We start from the raw sequence: 21193 nt of genomic DNA, 5'->3' as shown, positions 1-21193 counted from the left end.
AGGCTCTGTCTCTCTGTGCGTGTCTCTCTGTGCGTGTCTCTCTCTCTCTCTCTCTGTGTGTCTGTGTGTGTGAGTGGGGGGGGGGGGGGGGTGTTCATACACCTTTCAATGGGGAACTGTCCAAGCAGATTTGCTTGCTTCTAGTCACAATAAAAAGTTTAAAGAAATTCTCTTCCAGAGCTCCTTTCTGAAAGGTATGAAAGACAGATGCCTTTCCTTCTAAAGGTTCCGAAGGACTCCCCAAGGTTTATTTTGGTCGATGCCCTTTTGACCAAGGCAACAATGATTCTCCCTTTACCATATGGCCAAGAGCAGTTACCATAAGCTTCCTCGCAGAGTAAACTTTCTCATACAGGGCAGGGGTTGCTTGATGCACCCCAACCTTCAAGTTCAGTCATTTGCTTGATAGAATGTTGGTACGTTTAGGCACTTTTTTTTCCTGAGGCAGCAAGTATTAAAGGAGGCAAAAAGAACCTACAAGAAAATCCTGTATGGGCAAGTGGAAGAAAACATAGTCTTTTGCCAAGACGTGAACCAGAAACCTTTTAAGTCTGACTCCTTTTGTTATCCAATGTTTGTGAGAGGTGTTCTTCTCCAGTCATTTTTATGCTTCTGTCAAGAGTTTATCGGCCCTGTCTACTTGTCTGCCCTTTGATGCTCCCTCTTTCTACCCTACCTCAAATGGAACAGTTTTTGAATGGGTTTTTACATTCATTCTATACATGAGTGTCTAAGAAGGCAGGAGTGTGACATTGGATTGGTAGAGATGGTAACAGTTAACACAATACCCCGACCCCATGTAGAAAATGGGGGAAAAGGACACTGATGATGATTACATATCCAGTCACCTTGACAGGTGACTCCTCCTTGGTATCTTAATTTTGTATTGAAAAACTTGCTGTTTCCCTGTAAACCTCCTTGTGAGTCTGATTTGAAGCCCTTATCTTGGAAGACTGATACTCGTTGCTTTGACCTCTGCAGGAAGAATATTTGAGTTTAGCGAGCACTCATAGTAAGGCATCCCTACCTCTTTTTTCACAAAGATGGAGTAATGGAGAACAAACCATTTTAGAGTTTACATTGAGACTTTGTTTCCCCTATTTTATTCCCAAAACCTTAAAAAAGGATAAATAATTTTGCACATTCTGAATGTCCACAGTCAACTCGCATACTACATTAAAAGGACAAAAACCTTCATGACTTCTGATTGACGTTATTTCCTGTGAAGGTAAGAAAAGAGGACAATCTGTGTCAAAACAGACCATTTCTAAATGATTGTCTCTTGCAATTGCTATTAATTTTTGCTCTCAGCATAAGACGCTTCCAGGGAAAGTCCGGGTCCACTGTTCCAGGACATTGGCTAGCTCTGTGGAATTTTGAAACTTAACCTTAACAGTAGGCCTTCAGAATAGATCACTGTTAAAGTAGAATACACCCTCCCACCATCTTAATTTTTTTTTTCTGTTTTTACACAAATGGGATTTTTATTACTGTTCCAGTCTGAAAGGGCTATAACCATCCTCCTCCTGAGGCATGAAAGCTCTGAAGTTTGTGTCCTAGCCTGGACAAACTGCTTTCCTGAAGCTGTAAAGTGGTTAGAATGTAGAAGGTGCCCTAAAGCTTTGGAAGTTGGCCATCCTAGCCTATCCTATCTGATCTGATCAGTGGCAGGATACATCCCTTATAGCTTTGATTACTGCAACAGTAATCTGTTTTGAATATCTACTGTTATGATAAGTTTACTTACACAACCATGCTTTCTTGTGGTGTTTTTGTATTTTAGTTTGGCTTGCACTGAGCCATAGGACCCTAGCAATTTTTGTTATTTATGTAACAGGGTGGTAGTGAAACAGGTTGTCACAGTGCCTTGAAGAGTTTAGTGCTCTTAAATAAAGGACAGTACAGCACACCAACCATTTAGTAGTCATTTTATTGGCTGGTTGGCTAATTTTGCATGTATTGACACTATAAAATGCTTTGTCTTGAAACAGGTTGCCTTTGTTTAGTGTCTCTGCTGTCTGTGAGCACCCAGCATATGTGGGCAGTTCTATCCATCATTCTAATAGATTGCGTAGAATACTGCCAATGTAGTTTTACTTTAACCAGGTTGGTAGGCTGAACCACAGATCATTTTCAGCTATAAATTGGGCCAAGTAAGCGAGTACAATTTCCAGCAGTGAGTAACATTTGGAAAATAACCTACAGTAACAGTGAAAGAAAAGTAGTATAAATAAAACACAATGGTAATGAAACAAGCATAATGCTCGAAAATGATACATTAAGTCATAGCAGTAATCATCCAGGTTATAGAATAAATACAAAAGTCATATATTCACAGAAAAGTATAGGTTGACAACTTTACTATTTCAGAAATAGCCTGTGACGTAACATTAAGAAATAAACTAAAGTGTGTTTGAACAAGTAAGTTGCTTGATGCTAGGTTTTTAGCTAGTGTCAAAACAGTAATACATGTATTCCTTAGTCAAAAATTTAACTTTGTGACACTGCTTAGATTGAATGGATTGATTTAGAATCACTGCAGAACTGCTTCCAACATGGAAGATTGATTTGTTTTCAATGACACCCTTTCATTGTGGAATAAAAAGTAAGGTGAGTTGCACACAGCTTATCCCTGAAATACTTCTGCCATATTTACCACCCCAAAAAGAGAAGGTACATTCCACAACAGAGCATGAACTTCTGTTGATTGGAAGGGTGAAAGATGGACAAACTGCAGAAATGTGCACCTTGCTAGATGAGTAAACCAAATTAGTCAAGTATTTTAAGCAGCCCAGAAGCCTTGCTATGGGATATTATAAAGGATGTAGCCCTTAGTTTCCTGAGATTTAAAATATTTCCAATTTTATATGCAGGATTTTGTTAAATTAGAACTCTTTTAAAGTTGCCATCTTTTAAGTGGGCCAAAGTGGGCATGGGGTGTGGCCAATATGACACTGGCCATACCCTCTGCCATGATGTCGCCACAGGAATGTTGGAGATGCTGTTAAGGGTGCAACTGCTGGCTGGCTGCTGGAAAGAAAAAAAACTCTTTCACTACCAGCAGTAGAAGTGCTAAAAATAAACCGCTCTACAGCCACGATCTTTGTAGGGCTCTTTCGGACCCAGTCCCCACGACCTTCATGAATTGCAGCCAATTGCTGCACTACTTAAATCACCCAGGACCTAACGGGGAATAACTCTGCCTGCAGGTCCGGGTTGGTGACATAATTGAATTGCCGTGGGAAAGACGGAAGTAATTGCAGCTTTTTCACGGCAATTCAGTGCGATCGAAAATCAGGAATTTTCAAGTTCCACTACTTTACACAGTGGACAACAGAATGAGCTTAGGGTTGCCTCCCGTTCTGTTATCAGCAGGATACTCGCAAGTTGAGCTTCCTCTTCCTAACTTCCTACTTTACCCTCGTCAACCATAACTTCATCCAGAACAACTCTACAGTCTTTACACAATCCCATTCACATTACATCAGTAACTCTGCAAGTCTACTTAACCTCAGTCAAGCCCACCATTTAAAATTAAGCTGCTCAAATACAACTTCACATAAATTTGCAGCAGTACTTAAAAACAGTGTTAGACTACAAAAGCTAGCTATGTGTCTCCACATGTACTAAATCCACTTCTCTGTGGAGATATGTAGGGCCAAGATTTAGGTGGACAAGAACCTTGTGCAGAAACCAGATCTCCTCAAAAGAGGTGCAACAAAACTACCTTAAAACTAAAGCTGATCAGCATTCAAACTGTGTGCAATAAACTCGCAGAGTTCCACTCTTGGATAGCTAGACATATCCCTGACATGATAGGCATTGAAACATTGTTAAAACCAAAAATTACTGACTCAGAAATCATTCTACCTAGACATAAAATGTAGAAAAGACAGGAAATCCAAAACAGGAGGTGGTATTGCTGTACACACACACACACACACACATACATACTCGTGCATTACAGCCTCACATTCCAACCATTTAGAATGGAAATTCTGCTAAAAGTTAACCAAAAACAAGTCTTTTAATAGTTATAAATAAGTCTAATTGTGAATTTGATTGTGGTATCTCATGGTTCTCCAGTGCTGTTATTGCCTATGTGTTTGCTGATATTTTTATTTGCTGCTCCAGTTTCAGTTGAATTGGTGATTCTCTTAAGGTTTTTGTAGGCATGTATGTGTATGCTTGTGTGTTAGAGGGAGAGGGCATGTGTGTGTGTGTACGTGCCCTCTGGCATTCCAAGATTTGGTTTTCTGCCTTATGCCCATTACTTCTAAAGTGATCCTCAATACAGTAAAGCAGGTATAACTGAATGAATGCGATGTTTCTGCTGGTATTCCGTTCTCTGTCCTAATCTGCATTTACTTAAGGTTTCCTTTTCAAGTGCAACATCACATTTTTCATTATGGTAGTTGCACAGAAATAATAAATGAGAGTGCATGTTTTCAGAAATTAGCACACTTGTGAGTTCTCTTATTGCTGCCTAAAGTAAAGCACCAATTTGCCAACGTTAGCATTACCAAAGTAATAAAGATGTCTAGTTTTGCTGCCAGACTTTTGTATCCTAGTTAAGTACTTGTGAATTATATTTTACAATTTTTATGCTTGTGAAAATCTTTTGAGATGTCCTAAATGCAGTATCATTTTAGAACTGGTGTACTCTTTCAAAATGTAAAAGCTTGTGCCAGTTATGGAAAGAGAAAAGTAATAGTTATTTGAAGCTTTTTTAAATTATCCTTTTTCATATTAATAATGTTCCAAGTTATAAATGCCTTCACTGATTTGGTTAAAGTCCTGTGTCCGTATAGGTTTTGTACCAGGTATGTGTTCCACAGATATCTTTTTCTTTTGGCTTTTCCCGGTTAGGGGTCGCCACAATGGATCACCGTCCGCTCATGATTGGCAGTGGAGTTTTACGGTGTTTGCCAGCCCAGTGCCCAACCTTCCACAGAAGGCGCACACACACACATACATGTGTGTGTGCCTAGGGCCAATTTAGTGTGCCCAATCCACCTACAGCATGTCTTTGGGATGTGGGTGGAAACAGGAGCATCCGGAGGAAACCCACGTGACCACAGGGAGGACATGCAGACTCCGCACAGAAGGCACCCCAGCCAAGGATCAAACCTCTTGCTGTGAGGCATCCATGCTAACTGCTGCACCACCGTGGCCGCCCATGTGTTCCACCGATATACTGTAGGTAAACTGGGATGACTTCAAATTGTGTATAGTTGATCATGCATCCTGCAATGGTCTGGCATCCCATCCAAGAGTGTTTCCCTGTCTGAATCTCATTGAGTGCTTGCATAGTTTCCAGCTCTGTCTTCAGCTGTCTTGCAGCCCTGAATCGGATAGTATATTGCAGAATGAATGTGGTGAATCTACAAAATAATTTTTTTTTTACTGACAGGTATTCAACTTTGATGTAAGACAGCTTCACTGGCCAGAGTACATGGAGAACTACTGCATGGGGACAAAAAAATTTGTCCTCAATGAGGAACTGTCTGGATTGCCAGCAGCCAGGAAACATCTTAATAAGTAAGTATTTAATGATGGAGTTTAAATTTCATTCTACATTTACAGAATGCAGAAGTTACTCTCTTAATGGTGATAGTGGAGTATTTAAACTTGCACAGAAATAGAGCAAGGCAAATGCATAAATTAGGCAAACAACTCACAGGGACTGAGAGATTGGGGAAAGGGGATTAAAGTCAACTTTTGAGAAACACTGAACAGCAGAGAAGCAAAAGGTACAAATCTGGTACTGCTGACAGTTTGGGAAGCTGCTTATTGTGTTTGGCAGTTATAGTAATGGAAACAGATCTCTGCATGGGGATGACTGAAAAAAATGGTTCGTTTTCTGAGAAGCAATGTTTGATTGTGCCTTCTACACACAGGGAGAGGACACACAATGGTGATTTGTTATCTTAGCCCATGCCAGAAAGCACCACTGTGATTATATACTTAAGACTATCAGTTGACTTGCTGTTACCCACAGACCAACGCTGCATACCAGTAATCATTTTTAAAATACTAAATTATTGCTACCCAATGAGGAAAATGTTAGCGATACAAAAACAAGTCTACACATTTAAAAAGTGACAACAAAGAAAGCCTACAGCAAGCCAGACTCCCATTCAGAACAATAGGAAAAAAGTTCTACAAATTTGGTTTAGCTGTTTGAAATAAAATGCCAGGTGATGTAAGAAACCAGCAGACTGACTGCGTTCAAAGCTATACTAAGGAAACAACTACAGGAGGAATCTACTTATACCTGTTTGTGGCACTAGATAATAATCCAGTCACACACCTCATTATCCACATCTAAAAGTTTGAACATCCATTACTGTAAAACTTGTCAGCTCATATACATCTAAAACTTATTTCATTAATGTCTTCTGCGTCTGCCAATATGTTCTACAGCGCTGTAATCTCTCCTTTTATTATACTCCATTATTTGTCCTCTGTTCTCTGTTACCCTGGGTAATGACTGAAAGCTCATCAACCTGGTTAACAAATGAAAGAAGAAAGAGGGGAGTTTTACCTAAAAGATAAAATCTGTTTAATGACCGTAACATTGCATTGTCCTAGAGTTGACAAATCATGGTGGGACTGGGAAATATGTTGTAATGTGAGGTCAAAGCAGTGTGCAGGTAACTAGCACCAACAGACAGGGCACAGTTAGAGGAAATGTATGAGATTTGACCTGAATGGTCAGATTACTGTAAAAAAAAAAAAAAAAAAATTCAGTTTCTCATGTAGGCTCATCCTCTTAATGCCTACAACTAGAAGTTCCTTCTTTCAAAATGTTGGAGACCTCGACACCCCACTGAAGTGAAGAATACTGCACCCCTAACCGTAGAAAACTCCAGTAGTCCTCGGAGGATGGAAGTTTACAGTAAGGTAAACATCCCTAATTTCGTCCTCACTACATGGCATATGGAGTGCACAGTTGCTGTGTGTTTAGCAAGTACTGATCTGATATTGTTAATCCTCGTTCAGCCATCACTTATGGGTATTGGTTCCGAGCTCGGAACCAAGCTGGCCATTTTCCAAGCTCGCATCAGCTTCAAACTCTCAAGCTAAATTCTTCCCCTCTCCCTGTTGCCCCAGATTTCGTTTGCCTCATTGCCATCCGGTCGTGTCAAGCTACTTCTCTTGAGCTAAGTACAGTCAATTGTTTAATTGCTTTACAAATTACTTTTCTGTCAGAAAATTTGATATTTTGTTTCTTGCCCTATTGCATCTAGCGTTCATAATTTCCTCCGGTTTTTTCCGTCCTTTAGTTACCCTTTTTACCTCGAGGTAATTTCTCCTTGCCATCTTTGGTAATCCCTTTCCCTTTCTTTTTCATACCTTCAGGTACTCTCTTGTGCCATTGTTGGTACCTTTCTTTTTGTTAATATGGCAGATAAAAAGGGTAGTCCGGGGTTTAAGTGGTGTTCTGAGGATTTAAGTGGTGTTCTGAGGACATAAACTGCCTACTTCTGATGCACACTGTGTGTTTATTTTTTGGGAGCTTCCCATTTATCTGTTGAACCACCTTGTACTATATGTGAAAACTTTTCTAATAGAACTTTGTTAGAAAGGAAAAATAAGCTGATGCTGAAGGGACTTCTAAAATCTCCCTTTTCAGAGGCTATTTCTGGGTCAGAGGTCTCAACCCCTCCTAAAGCCCATAAGAAAATGGATGATCTGAAGTAGAAAACTTCATTTTATCTGCAACCTGTGGGTATACGGATCTGTATCAGATCTGAGCCGGCAACTTTTTTCTAGCATCTGCTCCAGGCTCCAAGCTCCTCCCCTTACCCATAATGCCCTACCATCTCCTATCTTCCCTCAGATCTCACTTGCCGCGCCAGTATTGTGCATCGTGGTCTCCTTTTCTCTGAGCTAAAAAGGGATAGTAAGTGGAAACTTTTATGTCTAGTGTGCTTGTGTAGGATTACCCTTCCTCCCCTTCTGTAGTAATGGTCATTAGTGTTAAAAAAAAAAAAAAATAACTTTTTTTTTTAGTAGAATAGTACTCAGGCCTGCCCTTCCCCTATCTGTGTGTGTGTGGGGGTTTTTGTTGGGAAGGTAGTACCTTTACCTTTGAGTGCAGGACTATGGCTGATCAGCCAAGGCCTGTGTTCAAAAAATGTAGTGTGTGGCCATAAGCTTTCCCCTGATGGTCACACTGTGTGTGTGATATGTCTAGGAGTGGCATTTATCCACCCAGTGTGATATCTGTTCAGGCTTCAACCCCAGGGCCCTCAGGGATCATAAGGCCAAGCTAGTTACCAAAGGCCTTCTCCCCATTGCCATGCTGAATTCTGCCTTGGCCTCTGTCGCTAGTGCACCTCCCCAGACAGGGACTCTACCTCCCTCTTCGTCTGGCGATGGGTCATCTAAGGACAGATCCTCAGTCAGAGAATCTGACAAAGATAAAGAAAAAGAGAAGGAAAAGGAAAGACGCAGAGAAGAAAGGGAGAAAAAGAAAGACAGGCATCGTAAGGGATCCCCAGACAGGGAGCTCTCTCTAAGCCCTCCATGCAAGACCATGAGGCCTGTTTCTCCTCTGCTCCGGTCACTGCGTTTCTCACCGTAGCCATTGGAACATTCGGACCTGAGGCCCTCCACCCCTCTGCACAGACCAGCCAGATCTGAGTCGGTGGCTTCTTCGAGGTCGACTTGGAGCCTATCTGACATGTATATGGACAGGATGATCCGGAGATTTCTTCAGACCCAAATTCAGATGGGAGTCTTGCCAGGTCCCTCTCCCTCTGGTGGGGTGACCTCCATGCACCCCATCTCTCCTTCCCCAATCTGTGCTTCAGGGCTTCTGGATCAGAGGTTCTTCGGAGCTGGTAGCTCAACGCCGACAATTTCTCCAACCTCAACTCCGGCTGTTATCTTGAGTTCCTTTGATCTGACTTGCTCGAATCCGAGTGACTCAGAGCCACGGACAGGGAGTCGGACCCGGGGGAATGAATTCTTCGGCTCATACTCTTTCGGACCCGACCCATTCCCTCTGACCTCAGGTTACCCTTTCTTCGGCTCCGGTCCCTGCTTCATATCCGGGGAGGACTTCTCCTTCGGCCTTCAAAGTGGTGGAGAGGGTTCTCTCCAAGGGATTGAGACCCCAGCCCATTCCCTCTGATACCACCCAGGCCCCCCTGGATTTGGCGACTACTCCCTTCATCCTGTCTCAGGGGACAGCCCGTGCCAGAGGGATCCCCAGGTCATTTTCCCAGAGGAAACCCCCCTGCGGCTCGCGGATCCCCTTCTGAAAGTCTCACTGAAGAGGGCTAGCGCAAGTGCAAAAGGAGGCACTTGGACTCCCCCGAGTCCCTCACCACTGACACTGACTTAAATGATGGAGAAAGGTTCCCCTAGGTCACTTCCCAAAGACGTCTCCTTCGGAGAAATTATGGAAATCCTCTGCCAGAGGAGAGGTTGGTCAGCCCCAAAAACTTCTGGGGATGAGTCGGTGTTCCTGGAGGCCTTTGGCACGGGCCCATCTACTTCCTGGGTGTCCCCACCAGCAGACCCCTTGGTGGACCTCATCACCATGAGGGCATGGATGGAGCCCGACACTGTAGAGCCCATCCCCAACCGTCCTGACAAGGTCTTATCTCCTCCTTTGGATAGACAACCCTGGTCGAAAGGAGCCCCAGTTGATGCTATGTTGGTCGTAGCGGCCACAAAGAAGGAACTAGCACAGGAGAGTTCCTTAGTCCACCCTCGAGACACCGAGTCCAGGTCGGTGGATAGGTTTGGGAAGCGCGTATACTCTTCAGTGACCTTTTCTATCCGTGCGATGAATTATTTGGCACGTGATTCGACTTCAGTGAGACCTTGTTTCGGAATTCTTCGAGTCGCCCCCAGAGTCTTTATCACAGCAGGACAAACAGCTGTTCATGGTGAAAATGTCTACTCTGAAGTAAGTCTCAAATACATCTATGCAGCTACTTTCCCATGCCACGGAAGGAGCGGCTGGGGCAGGCATAGCCATGAGGCATCATGCTTGGCTCAGATTGTGTCAGTTCGAGGACCCTTTCAAGGCGTAGTTTATTACGACGGCTCTTCCCTCTTTGGGAAGACTGTATGTGACACTGGTCCAGAGCGAAAAGGATGGGAAGACTGTCTGCCATCTGAGTCCACTTCTCTAACTCTCAGCGGTCCTTCTCTAAGAATCAGAGGGCAGAAGATGTGGTTCCGAAAATCTCAAGTTTTCCCGGGATTCTCAGGACAACTATTTCCCCAGAGGCAGAGGGGGACAAGATAGACATCGACCCAGATGTAGAGGGGGGTCCCAGGAATTTCAGGTCTAGGGAACCCTTTTCTGATAGACCCAGTCAGCAGTCCTGAGGGGGTTTGCGGGACTGTCCTACTCTGGAGGCAGTCAGGGGACGATTGTCCTTACACTCAGCGGCATGGGAGTCCATTATGACAGATCACTGGGTTCTTCAGATAATATCCAAAGGTTACTATATTCCTTTCATTGCCCCTCCAAACATTACAAAACACCTCCCGGATGTTCCACCCGCTCACAGGGAGGCCGCAGCTCTAGAGGTTTCGAAGCTGCTTCTCAAACGAGCCATCGAAAAGGTCACCCCCCCATCCAGTCCGGATTAGGTGTCTACTCAAGGTTCTTTTTGGTGCCAAAAAGGATGGGGGGACCTCAGGCCCATTCTAGACCTGTCAACATTAAACGTGTCTGTAGCAAAACAGAAATTCTGGATGGTCACTCTACAGTCCATTCTACCTTATCTCCGAGAGTGCGACTGGATGTGCTCGTTAGACCTTCAGGATGCTTACTACCGCATCAAAATACACAGAAGCTCCAGGAGTTTTCTGCGCTTCCGGCTGGGAGCCAGTCACTTTCAGTTCAGGGCCCTACCCTTTGATCTCACCACAGCCCCCAGGATGTTCACCAAGGTAATGGCAGTTGTAGCGGCCCACCTGAGGGTATTCAGGCGTTTCCTTACCTGGACGTCTGGCTCTTTGCTGCGCACAAGCATCACTTGTGCCTAGCCCGAGATTATTTCATTCAGTTAGCAGACCTACTGGGAATTAGTCAATGTTCACAAATCCCATTTGCAACCAGTACAAATTCTAGACTTCATTGGGGCGCGGTTAGACACTTAGCAGATGAAGGTATTCCTAACTCCAGACAGGATTCCACATCTCAGAGGCCACATAGCTGAGATAGTGAACTCCCAGTCTTCAAAGGCGAGCGAGGTTCTGTGGGCTCTGGCGGACAGAATGAGCTGGGCCATTCTGATGCCTGACGAGTGGTCTCTGAAACGGTCAGCGGAGGAGATTTTCCTGGCATGGGGCCAGCCTTGCTGTGATCTCTTCGCATTTCTTTCCAACGTGAAGTGCAACGAGTTCTTTTCTCTGATTCCCTCGCCAGGGGAAGTCCCCATAGACGCTCTAGTCCATGCTTGGCCCCCCAGGCTTCTGTATGCTTATCCACCATTGCCACTCATTCCGAAGTTTCTTCAGAAAGCTTGCCGACTACGGTGCAAAGTGATCCTCATTGTCCCGTTCTGGCCTCATCAGGTTTGGTTCCCATTCCTTTGGTCTCATCTATTGGCTCCCCCGTGGGTTCTGGATCCCTGCCGGATCTAATTTCCCATCCGTCGGGGGCACGTCCACCTGATCTGGGCAGCCTCAAGCTAACTGCTTGGTTGCTCCAGTTCCGTTAATCGCCAGGACTCCCAGTCTTTCATCCCAGGTCAGATCGATTCTAGTGGCCTCTCTTAAAGACTCCACTAGAAAACTATATTGCAGTAAATGGAAGCGCTTTTCCATTTGGGCTTCACAGAGAGAAATAGATTCCTTTACAGCTCCTGTTCCAGCGGTGTTGGACTTCCTGTCTGGTATCTTTCAGCAAGGAGCTAGTTCCTCCACAGTGAAAGTACAATTGGCAGCCATTTCCAGTTTTTGCGTTGGCGAAGACAGCATGGCCTTCGCCTCCTCTAGGCTGTGTAAGGCTTTTCTTAAAGGTAATTTTCTGCTATGGCCCCCTGTCAAGGATTCTGTACCTCCTTGGGACCTTACTTTTGTTTTACAGACATTGGTAGCCCCTCCTTTGGAACCCGCAGCTTCGGTGGACTTAACATTTTTGTCCTAGAATACAGCTTTCCTAGTCGCCATCACATCGGCTAGGAGAGTTTCTGAGCTTCAAGCTCTGTCTGCCGTGCCTCCGTATTTGGTCTTCCGTAAGGATAGGGTTTCTCTCCGTACTAACCCTTCCTACTTACCTAAAGTGGCATCTGAAGCAAACATAAACCAGTCCATATCTGTCCATTTTCTTTCCCATTTTTCAAAATAAAGGTGAATACGAACTCCGTTTGTTGGATGTTCATAGACAACTTTGTTTTTATCTTAATAGAACGAAGTCTTTCTGAAAGACTGACCAATTGTTTCCTTTTCCAAAGCATTTATGGGAAAAAACTATTTCTAAAGTTTCTTTAGCAAGATGGATCACTTTTTGCATTTCACATGCTTACAAAGCAAAAGGTTTATCACCTCCTGGTATAGTTAAGGCTCTCACTACCAGGTCCATGGAAACTTCTGCTGCCTTTTGGTCCAGGGTACCTATGGACGATATTTGTGCAGCAGCGACATGGGCCAATTCACATACCTTCATTTCCCATTACAAATTGGATCTGATTTTGAGGGGTATAACATCCTTTGGCTCTGCGATGCCCAGGAATATCCTTCCATAAGGACCTCCCAGGATCTGAGTAGCTGGGGACTCTGTCCCGCAGGTTGAAGATAAAATGAAGTTAATTACTTCAGATAAAGACGTTATGTACTCACCATAACATTCCATCTGAGTAGTTATACTTCATTTTTCTGCAACATTCCCTCCCTCCATCCCCCGGACCTTATCCTGTTTTCAGGTTGGTTATTTGGTTGAGTTGCATATATATTGTTAGTTGCAGCAAACTCTATCTGAGGGAAGATGGGCGATGGTAGGGCATTATGGGTAAGGGGAGGAGCTCTGAGCTTGGAGCAGATGCTAGAAAAAAGTTGCTGGCTCGGATCGGATACGGATCCATATACCCACAGGTTGCAGAAAAATGAAGTATAACTACTCAGATGGAACGTTGTGGTGAGTACATAACTTATTTTTTCTACTAAGGCTAAATCCTTCCCTTCATCCCCGGCTGGGGACGCTCACCAACCGAAATCTAAAAAGGCTTAAAGTTCGGCTCTGGAGCTCTCTGTCGGCCCCAGTGTTTTCGGTGCCCAGACCTTTGGCACCAAGGCCTTCGGCTCCATTAGTGATTTTGGCTCCGTCCCCTTATGCAGCCTTCTACATATCGGCACAGAGGGGCTCCTCGGTTCAGACCTTTACCATTGTATCAGCACTGACAGTTCAGTCGGCGCAGACCTTGACCGCGTTGGCTCCGAGATCTTCATTACCTACTCCAGTTTTGTCGGTTCCAGCTTCGGCACAGACAACCACTTCGGCACCGATCCCTGTGTCTGTGCAGACCATGACATCGGCACCGATGACCACTTCGGTGCAGACTACAGTAGTTCAGTCTTTCTCTGCACCATTGTCCTCTGTGTGATCAGATGAGATGGGCACAGAGTCTGCCTCTTTTGTGGACAGGCCTGTTTCTTCCTCAGTCTCGGTGAGGTCCACTAGAAGTCTTTCTGAACATGTGTTGCGTCTTGTGGACCAGGCATTCTTGGCCAGAGGTATTCCACCCCCCAGGAGCTATCCTTCCTTGGGAGGTGATCTCCCATCTCCAAAGACACCTTCTTATTCTCTTCCATCATTGCCTTTGAAGTCCATGGATATAGTACAGTCTTCCCCTTCTGCGGTTCCCTTTATGGTTCTCACTAAGGAACCACAGTTGCCTTCATGGCAGGAAAGTTTTGCTACGACCCAGGATGTCAGCTGTGATACACATAGCTTGCTGTTCCACAGCCCTCGAGAGACTCGAGTCGGCAGGCTGAGCCACCTAGGGGAGGAGTGCCCCCTGTCCTTGACATACACTCCTTTCCGAGTGGTCCAGCCTTCCAACTGATGGAGAAGGCTTTTGCTGCTGCTGGCGATACTGGACTGTCTATACCTCTGCCCTCCTCTGGTACACTGGTTTCACAAGTTGCACCTAGCGGATACCAGGTGCAAGGGCCTCAGGACATATTCCCTCAGGAATCCATTTTTCCGTTGTCTTCCCCAGCGTCTCCCACTGAGGAGGTTCACTGGAAAAGTTCATGTAAGAGGAAGCACATGGACTCCACAGAGGAGTCTCTCTCACTGAAGAGACAGATTTCGATGAAGTGGAAGGATCCCCTCCGTCACCATCTGAGGTATCCTTTGGTGATATCCTTGAAATCCTGAAACAGAGAGGTGACTGGCAACCCTCTAATCCGACCCTTGAGGAATCTGTGTTCCTGCAGGCTTTTTGCACCCGGCCCCCTACCTCTTGGGTTACTCCACCTGCCGATTAACTTGTCAAGTTCGTTGTGCAGCATGCTCGGAAGGCCCCTGATACTATTGAAGCTATTCCCCAGAGGCCAGGCAAGATCTTGTCCCCTCCTGCTTCGGATGCCCATTGGTCCAAAGGTCTTCCGGTAGATGCTTTGGTGGTGGCGGCTGCTACAAAAAAGGATCTGGCAGAAGAAAGCCAGACTGTCCATCCACCTAACAGAGTCTCGGGCCCTGGACAGAATAGGGAAGCGCACATTTGCTTCAGCGACCTTTGCTATCAGGTCCCTGAATTATATGGCACATTTTACCAGGCTTCAAAAGGATCTGTTTTTTGACCTCTCTGAAACCTTGGCTGGTGCAGTGTCTGAGGTCCGTGACGGTGGCCTCTCAGCTGGCTACCATTGAGTCTATATCTAACTCCTCTATGCGATTGATATCTCACGTATCAGAAGGAGCAGCTAGAGCGGCGGGTTCAGCTGCGGTCTTCAGACGACACACCTGGATGCGCTTGTGTGACTTTGCAGAACCTTTTAAGTCTTCCTTTCTTAATGCCCCCATTGAGCCCTCCTCATTGTTTGGGCCCAAAGTTAAAAAGCAAACTGGCCAGATGTGAACAAGACGGTAAGACCCTTTCTGCCGTAGGTGTCTTATTCTTCCCCTCAATGTGCCTTCTCCCGAAACCAAAAGAGTGGGAAGATATGGTTCAAGAAATCTCTGGGTCCTTTCCATGACACACAGGCCGAGTACTCCCCCAGAGGCAGAGGGGGAAACTCACAGGGAAGACTCTCCTTTCGGGGCAGAGGGGGACCACATAACCAGGGTTCCAGGGATTCTTTCCCTGGTCCAATCCTACCAGCGCTCCTGAAGAGTGGCCCAACTCCTTTCCTCTGGAGGTGGTTAGGGGCCGTTTCTCCTTGTACCCTTCTGCCTGGCTAACCATCACCACCGATTCTTTGGTACAAAGGATTATAACCAGATGTTATCATATCCCCTTCGATCTTTGTCCCGTCCCTTCAAAAAATCTTCCCGACGTTCCACCCAGTCAAAGGGAAGAAGCAGCACTAGAGATAGAAAAGCTGCTAAGAAATAGTAATCCAAATAGTCCCTCCAGACCAGATAGGATCCGGATTCTAGTCAAGACTATTTTTGGTGCCAAAGAAAACCGGGGACTGGAGACCAATTTTGGACCTCAGTGTATTGAACAAGTTTGTGAGTACAAAAATTCCAGATGGTCACTATACAGTCTATCCTCCTGCTTTTGGAAAAAGACTATTGGATGTGCTCTAGAAGAAAGATGCATACTACCACATAAAGGTGGACGGGCCATCAAGAAGATTTCTGCACTTCCGTGTAGGAGCCAGTCACTACCAGTTCAGAATACTGCCCTTCGGACTCTCTACAGCCCCCAGAGTGTTCACAAAGTGCATGGCAGTTGTCACAGCTCAATTGCGACTTCAGGGATTCCAGGTGTTTCCGTACCTAGACGACTGGCTCATTTTCGCCCCCACCAGACATCTACTGAAAAAAGCCCTGGCATACTCTCTGCTCAAAGGCTAGGCTTAACCATAAACTGGCAGAAATCCAATCTCACCCCATCTCGGTCGACAGAATTCATAGGAGTTATCTTGGACACAAAACTGAAGAGCTGCTATTCCAGAGCACAGAATTTTAAGGATAAAGCAACAACTAATTCCAATCCTTTCAAAGGAAAAATCCACTGCTCACTCTGTTCTGCAGCTGTTGGGTTCCATGGCAGCCTCCATCACCATTGTATCCCTGGCCAGGTTTCACATGACGCTTCTACAATGGCTACTGCTCACCCAATGGTATCCTTTTCAGCATCCTCTTTCAGCCATGATTCGAGTAACCCACAGGTGCACACAGGATTTAAATTGGTGGATGACGCACAATCTCTGTCAATGGTCTCGCCCTTTTTCCCCCCAGCAGCCCAAGGCCATAGTGACCATGGGACCCCTCCCTTATGGGGTGGGGGGGGGCTATGTCAGGGATAGACAGTCCAAGGCACTTGGTCCCAACCAGAGGCCCATCTGCATGCAAATGTTCTAGAGCTGAGGGCGCTTCTGGCGTTGCAAGCATTAATTGCGATTCAGTCAGACAACATGGCGGTGGTCTGGTACATCAACAAGCAAGGTGGAACTAAATCGTACCCCCTTTTGTCGAGAGGCCATGAGGATATGGCAATGGGCGATGGCTACCAACCGTTTTCTTCTAGCAACACACATTCCCGGGAGTTCCAACGTGATAACAGACAGACTAGGCAGGTGCATTCTGCAACCTCACGAGTGGTCCCTGAATCCCTTGATAGCGGCGGAGATCTTCCACCGCTGGGGCCGTCCTTGCTGCGACCTCTTTGCATCCCCGGCCAATTACAAATACAGCAACTACTTTGCCTTAATTCCCCCTCCGGGACAGTCACCCAGGGATGCTCTAGTCCACTTCTCTACGTATTTCCGCCCTTTCCTCTCATTCCCCAGTTTCTGAAGAAAGTCCGGTGGTTGAATAGCAAGGTAATGCTCATAGCACCTTATTGGCCACAACAGATTTGGTTCCCATTCCTTTGGCTTCACCTACTAGATCGACCATGGATCCTCCATCCAATCCCGGAGTTGATCTCACACCCACAGAACCTGATTTGTCCCAACCTGAACTGTCTGAAGCAAACAGCTTGGCTACTCCTAATTCCCTTGATTGCCTGGCAGAATAATCGATCTTTTACCAGTATGTGATATTCTCATTGCTTCTCATAAGTCCTCCACTAGAATTACTTATCTGAGCAAGTGGAAAAGGTTTATCTGTTGGCTGAAGATAAACAAATAGACCCCTTTTCAGCACCAGTGTCAATTATACTAGATTATCTGGCTGGCCTGTTTCAATTGGGTTTATCGGCCTCTACCATTAAGAGTTCATTTGGCTGCAATTTCTAATTTTCATGAGGGTGTCCAAGATTCCTCTCATGTCCCATAAATTGTGCAAGACCTTCGTAGAATCATCTCAAGCCACCTTTTAGAGAACCTATTCAGCCATGGGATTTATCATTAGTTCTACAAGCTCTGACATTGGCACCGTTTGAACCAGCCTGTTCTTGTGACCTCAAGTATTTGTCATGGAAAACCTTGTTTTTGGTCACTATTGCTTATGCCAGACGTATTTCTGAGCTTCAAGCTTTATGTATCAAGACTCTATACTTGATTTTTCAGAGATGGTGTCTAGTGTCTGAGAACTAATCCATCATTTCTGCCTAAAGTGATCTCTGAAATGTCCATTAATCAAGCCATTGAATTGCCAGTTTTCTTTCCCAACCATTCAAGCAGGAGAGTATTGCCTACATACCCTAGATATACACAGGCAAATACATTTTTACTTAAACAGGACTAAACCCTTTCGTAAGTCTGACCAGTTATTTTTGGCCTTTTCTGGATCTAGATTAGGATCGGCTGTTGCTAAGGTCACATTAGCTAGATGGTTGAAGGACTGTGTGACCTTTATTTACACGCAACGTAATATTTCATTGCCTAGTACCATGAAAGCTCATTCAGCAAGGTCAGTGGCAACTTCTGCTGCCTTCCATGCCAGAGCTTCTTTACATGACATCTGTGCAGCTGCAACTTGGGCTACGCCTCATACCTTCATCAATCATTACAAATTGGATTTGGCCTCCAGGGGAAGAGCATCTTTCGGTTCTATGGAGCTCAGGAATGTCCTTCCATAAGAACCTCCCAGGAATAGAGGTGGCTGGGGACTCTGTCCCATACCTAAGGAATGAATGAGTATTAACAGTATCAGATAAAGAAGTTATGTCTTACCATAACGTTCCATCTGTATTGTTGGTCCTCATTCAGTCATTACGACCCTCCCTCCTTCCCCCTCTTGTGGTTTCTAGCGGATCTCACCATCCAGTTCTCTTAGGTTATTTGACCAGAGGTCGCCACTACCTTCTTAACTTGCAAACTCAATCTGGGGTAACAGGGAGAGGGGAATTGTGGGTAAGAGTTTAGCTCGAGTGTTTGAAGCTGACGCGAGCTTGGAAAATGGCTGGCTCTGCGAGCTTGGAAAATGGCTGGCTCTGTTCCGAGCTCGGAACAGTTACCCATACGTCATGACTGAATGAGGATCAACAATACAGATAGAACATTATGGTAAGACATAACTTTTTTCCTTATGTTAATAGCACAGATCACTTACATGGTCACTGTGGGATCTCTGTGCCAAACAGGGGGATGAGCACTTTGCAAAACTGTCGGTGCTGTGTGTGTGTGTGTGTGTGTGTGTGGGGGGGGGTCATTGCTGTCATGTTTTTGGAAGCCTGAGTGAAAAGCTCTAATTTTAGTCAAGTTGTTGCAGAGAAGCACTTGAAGCATGCATACATAAACAGACTCGCACGCATGCACACTCATGTGCGCGCATACAGACTATATGTAAACCTGTTGAATTTTTCTGGAGAGAAATGGGTGAGGTGGTGCTATGGACAAATTGTTGAAAGGGTTATGGGGATATGAATGAGTGCGTTAATTTAAAACGAAGGGTGTGGGGCTGTGAACGCATTACACAACTCTTGAGTGATTTCTAGCCAAAGTATTCTTGGTTTTGATGTCATTAAGATGCACTAAGTAAAACTGTCATTGTACACTATCCCCTACTGGGGCAGGCAAGAATGGCATTAATGCCTGTTCTTGAAATATTTGTATGTATGTACAGTGATCTCTACTAGGTCTGTAAGGGAAAAGTGAACCTAATCTTTCTAGATATGTTGTATATGAAAAAAATGGTAATACCACCAGTACCCACTTTAAAGACTTAAATGTATATCAAAGTATTAGTGGAACCTGTTGCTAGGATAGATAATTGTCTCAAAGGATCCTTGGATTAAGCTTCCATTCCATGTCAAACAAAGTAACTTCCTTACTTAAAGCTAATGACAGCAGGTGGATGGTGGTCTGTAAATTCTCCTTAGGCTTTATAGTTGCAAGTAGTGGGAGTCATAGCCACTAGGCTCCTAATGATCTATGGGACTGATGTGGCACTGCATCCACAGGTTTATACAGGACAGAGTAATGGAAGGCAGGTCCGTCATTATGACATTTGGTTCCAGGGGCACTTGACAAAAGTGTATAACAAGTGAAATTGATATCAGTTGTATGTGGAGAAGTAAATGAATCACTTGTGCATACGCCCTCTGAGTAAAAGGCTGTTTTCAGTGTTTGAATGAGAGCATATCAGTGGGTATTGTTTGTGGATTTAACTACATTTTCAGACACTGCTCCATATTGAAATGTTAAGATTAAAAAATACTGAGCCATAAAATGCTGAAAAAATAGAGTACAGGAGAACAACAAATGTCTAACAACTTCTCTTTTTTATTTTTGTTTCAAGAGCAAGCCTTCTTTCATCCTTCAGTGTGGGAGAGGAGCAAGCCCTCCCCCAATTGTATACGACAGCTCTGATATTGTCATACCTTAGAAAAAAGGGGATAATATTAGCAGTCTCAGCTTGTTTTTATGCAAGTCCACATTTTTGGTCATTCGGTTTCTATATTCTAGGACTCTCAACGAGTCTTGGCATTTCAAATATTTACATTCAGAGACATCATTATAAATTCGTCTGAGTGTTTAAAGTTTGTGAACTCTGAGGAAAAGGTGTATGCACTTTATTGCACTGCAGTGTCTTGGGGTTTTACAGTTAGTACATCATTTCCGTCAGCTTGTCCCTTAATGTCTGTATTTCTCTAACTGGGAAGCTCTTGTCACAAACAGCATACGTGACTTGCAGAGACCTGTATTCATAAGTTGGATTCCCTTCTTTGATGGTTTACATTACTTAGTTGTGGTAATTGATGTGAAGTGTGCCAACAGTTCCTTTTTGCGTATTCAGGATTGTTTTGGGGCTTTTTTGCTTTTGGTCTTAAACTTTGCAATGTTTGTGGTGGTGCTGTTTAGTGGTTCTTGACTTTACAGAGCTGCACAGAATGCAAGCCTCTGAAACAAAGATTTGGTGATAATTTCCCTAAAACGTCATTGAGCTGCTAGGATTTCTTAGATTTTTCTGTTCTGTGTAATTTTACCTCTACTGTGAGCTATTTTCCAAATGTAGTACACCAGAGGTAAGAATATTCAACAGGCGCATGACTGAGTTTTAGTGGGCAGATGCATGTAGTTACCAAGGACTTTTGTATTCGTTTGTCTTTGACCCGGAAAAGTCCGACTAGGTAAAACCCATTTTCAGAGGAGACCCAGGGAGGAAAAACTGCACATTTAAGTTACACATGATGTACATTTATAATTATAAGGTAAAACATCTGTACATAAACCTATTTACATAATTTTAAAATATTTTTTACATGAACATAGTATTTTAACAAAAAAAATTAACTAAGTTATTGAATAGAAAAATAAAATATGGAAATTGATGCATTTATAGCATGATGGGTGCAGTGGTGTTTCTGAGGTTAGTAATTTACAGACAAGTGGTAATGTAGCTTAAACATTGATAAGATGTATGAAAAGAGCATTTATGGAAATGAGCAGGATGTTAAATGGACAGAGGAGGAATTGTAGTTACTGGTGGGGTGTGAGAAGAAGTAAGAGTTTAGGAAATTTAATGAAGTATCTTTGAGTGATAAAGTACAACAGATCGGGCACGAAATGGCTGTAAAGAGTTGGAGAAAAGTTATCCGAGTAAAGTTAGCCAAGTCAGTAAGAACAGAGCTATCATTTGCATAGGTGTTGT

General features: G+C 44.3%; 1 protein-coding gene across 1 annotated transcript in view; it reads left to right on the top strand.

Annotated features, from left to right (window-relative positions):
• LOC122794974 (fatty acyl-CoA reductase 1-like) overlaps positions 1–21193 on the top strand; it is a 647127-nt gene that overhangs the window by 501121 nt on the left and 124813 nt on the right. The window contains exon 12 of the mRNA XM_044063565.1: positions 5414–5541. Coding sequence (XP_043919500.1) covers positions 5414–5541 — 128 coding nt within the window. The remainder of the gene's footprint in view (positions 1–5413; positions 5542–21193) is intronic.

Source organism: Protopterus annectens, chromosome 2.part1 (genome assembly GCF_019279795.1).
Source record: "Protopterus annectens isolate FY-2018-M chromosome 2.part1, PAN1.0, whole genome shotgun sequence".
In the NCBI taxonomy this organism is placed as follows: Eukaryota; Metazoa; Chordata; order Ceratodontiformes; family Protopteridae; genus Protopterus; species Protopterus annectens.
This window is presented reverse-complemented; position numbering and strand designations above follow the sequence as displayed.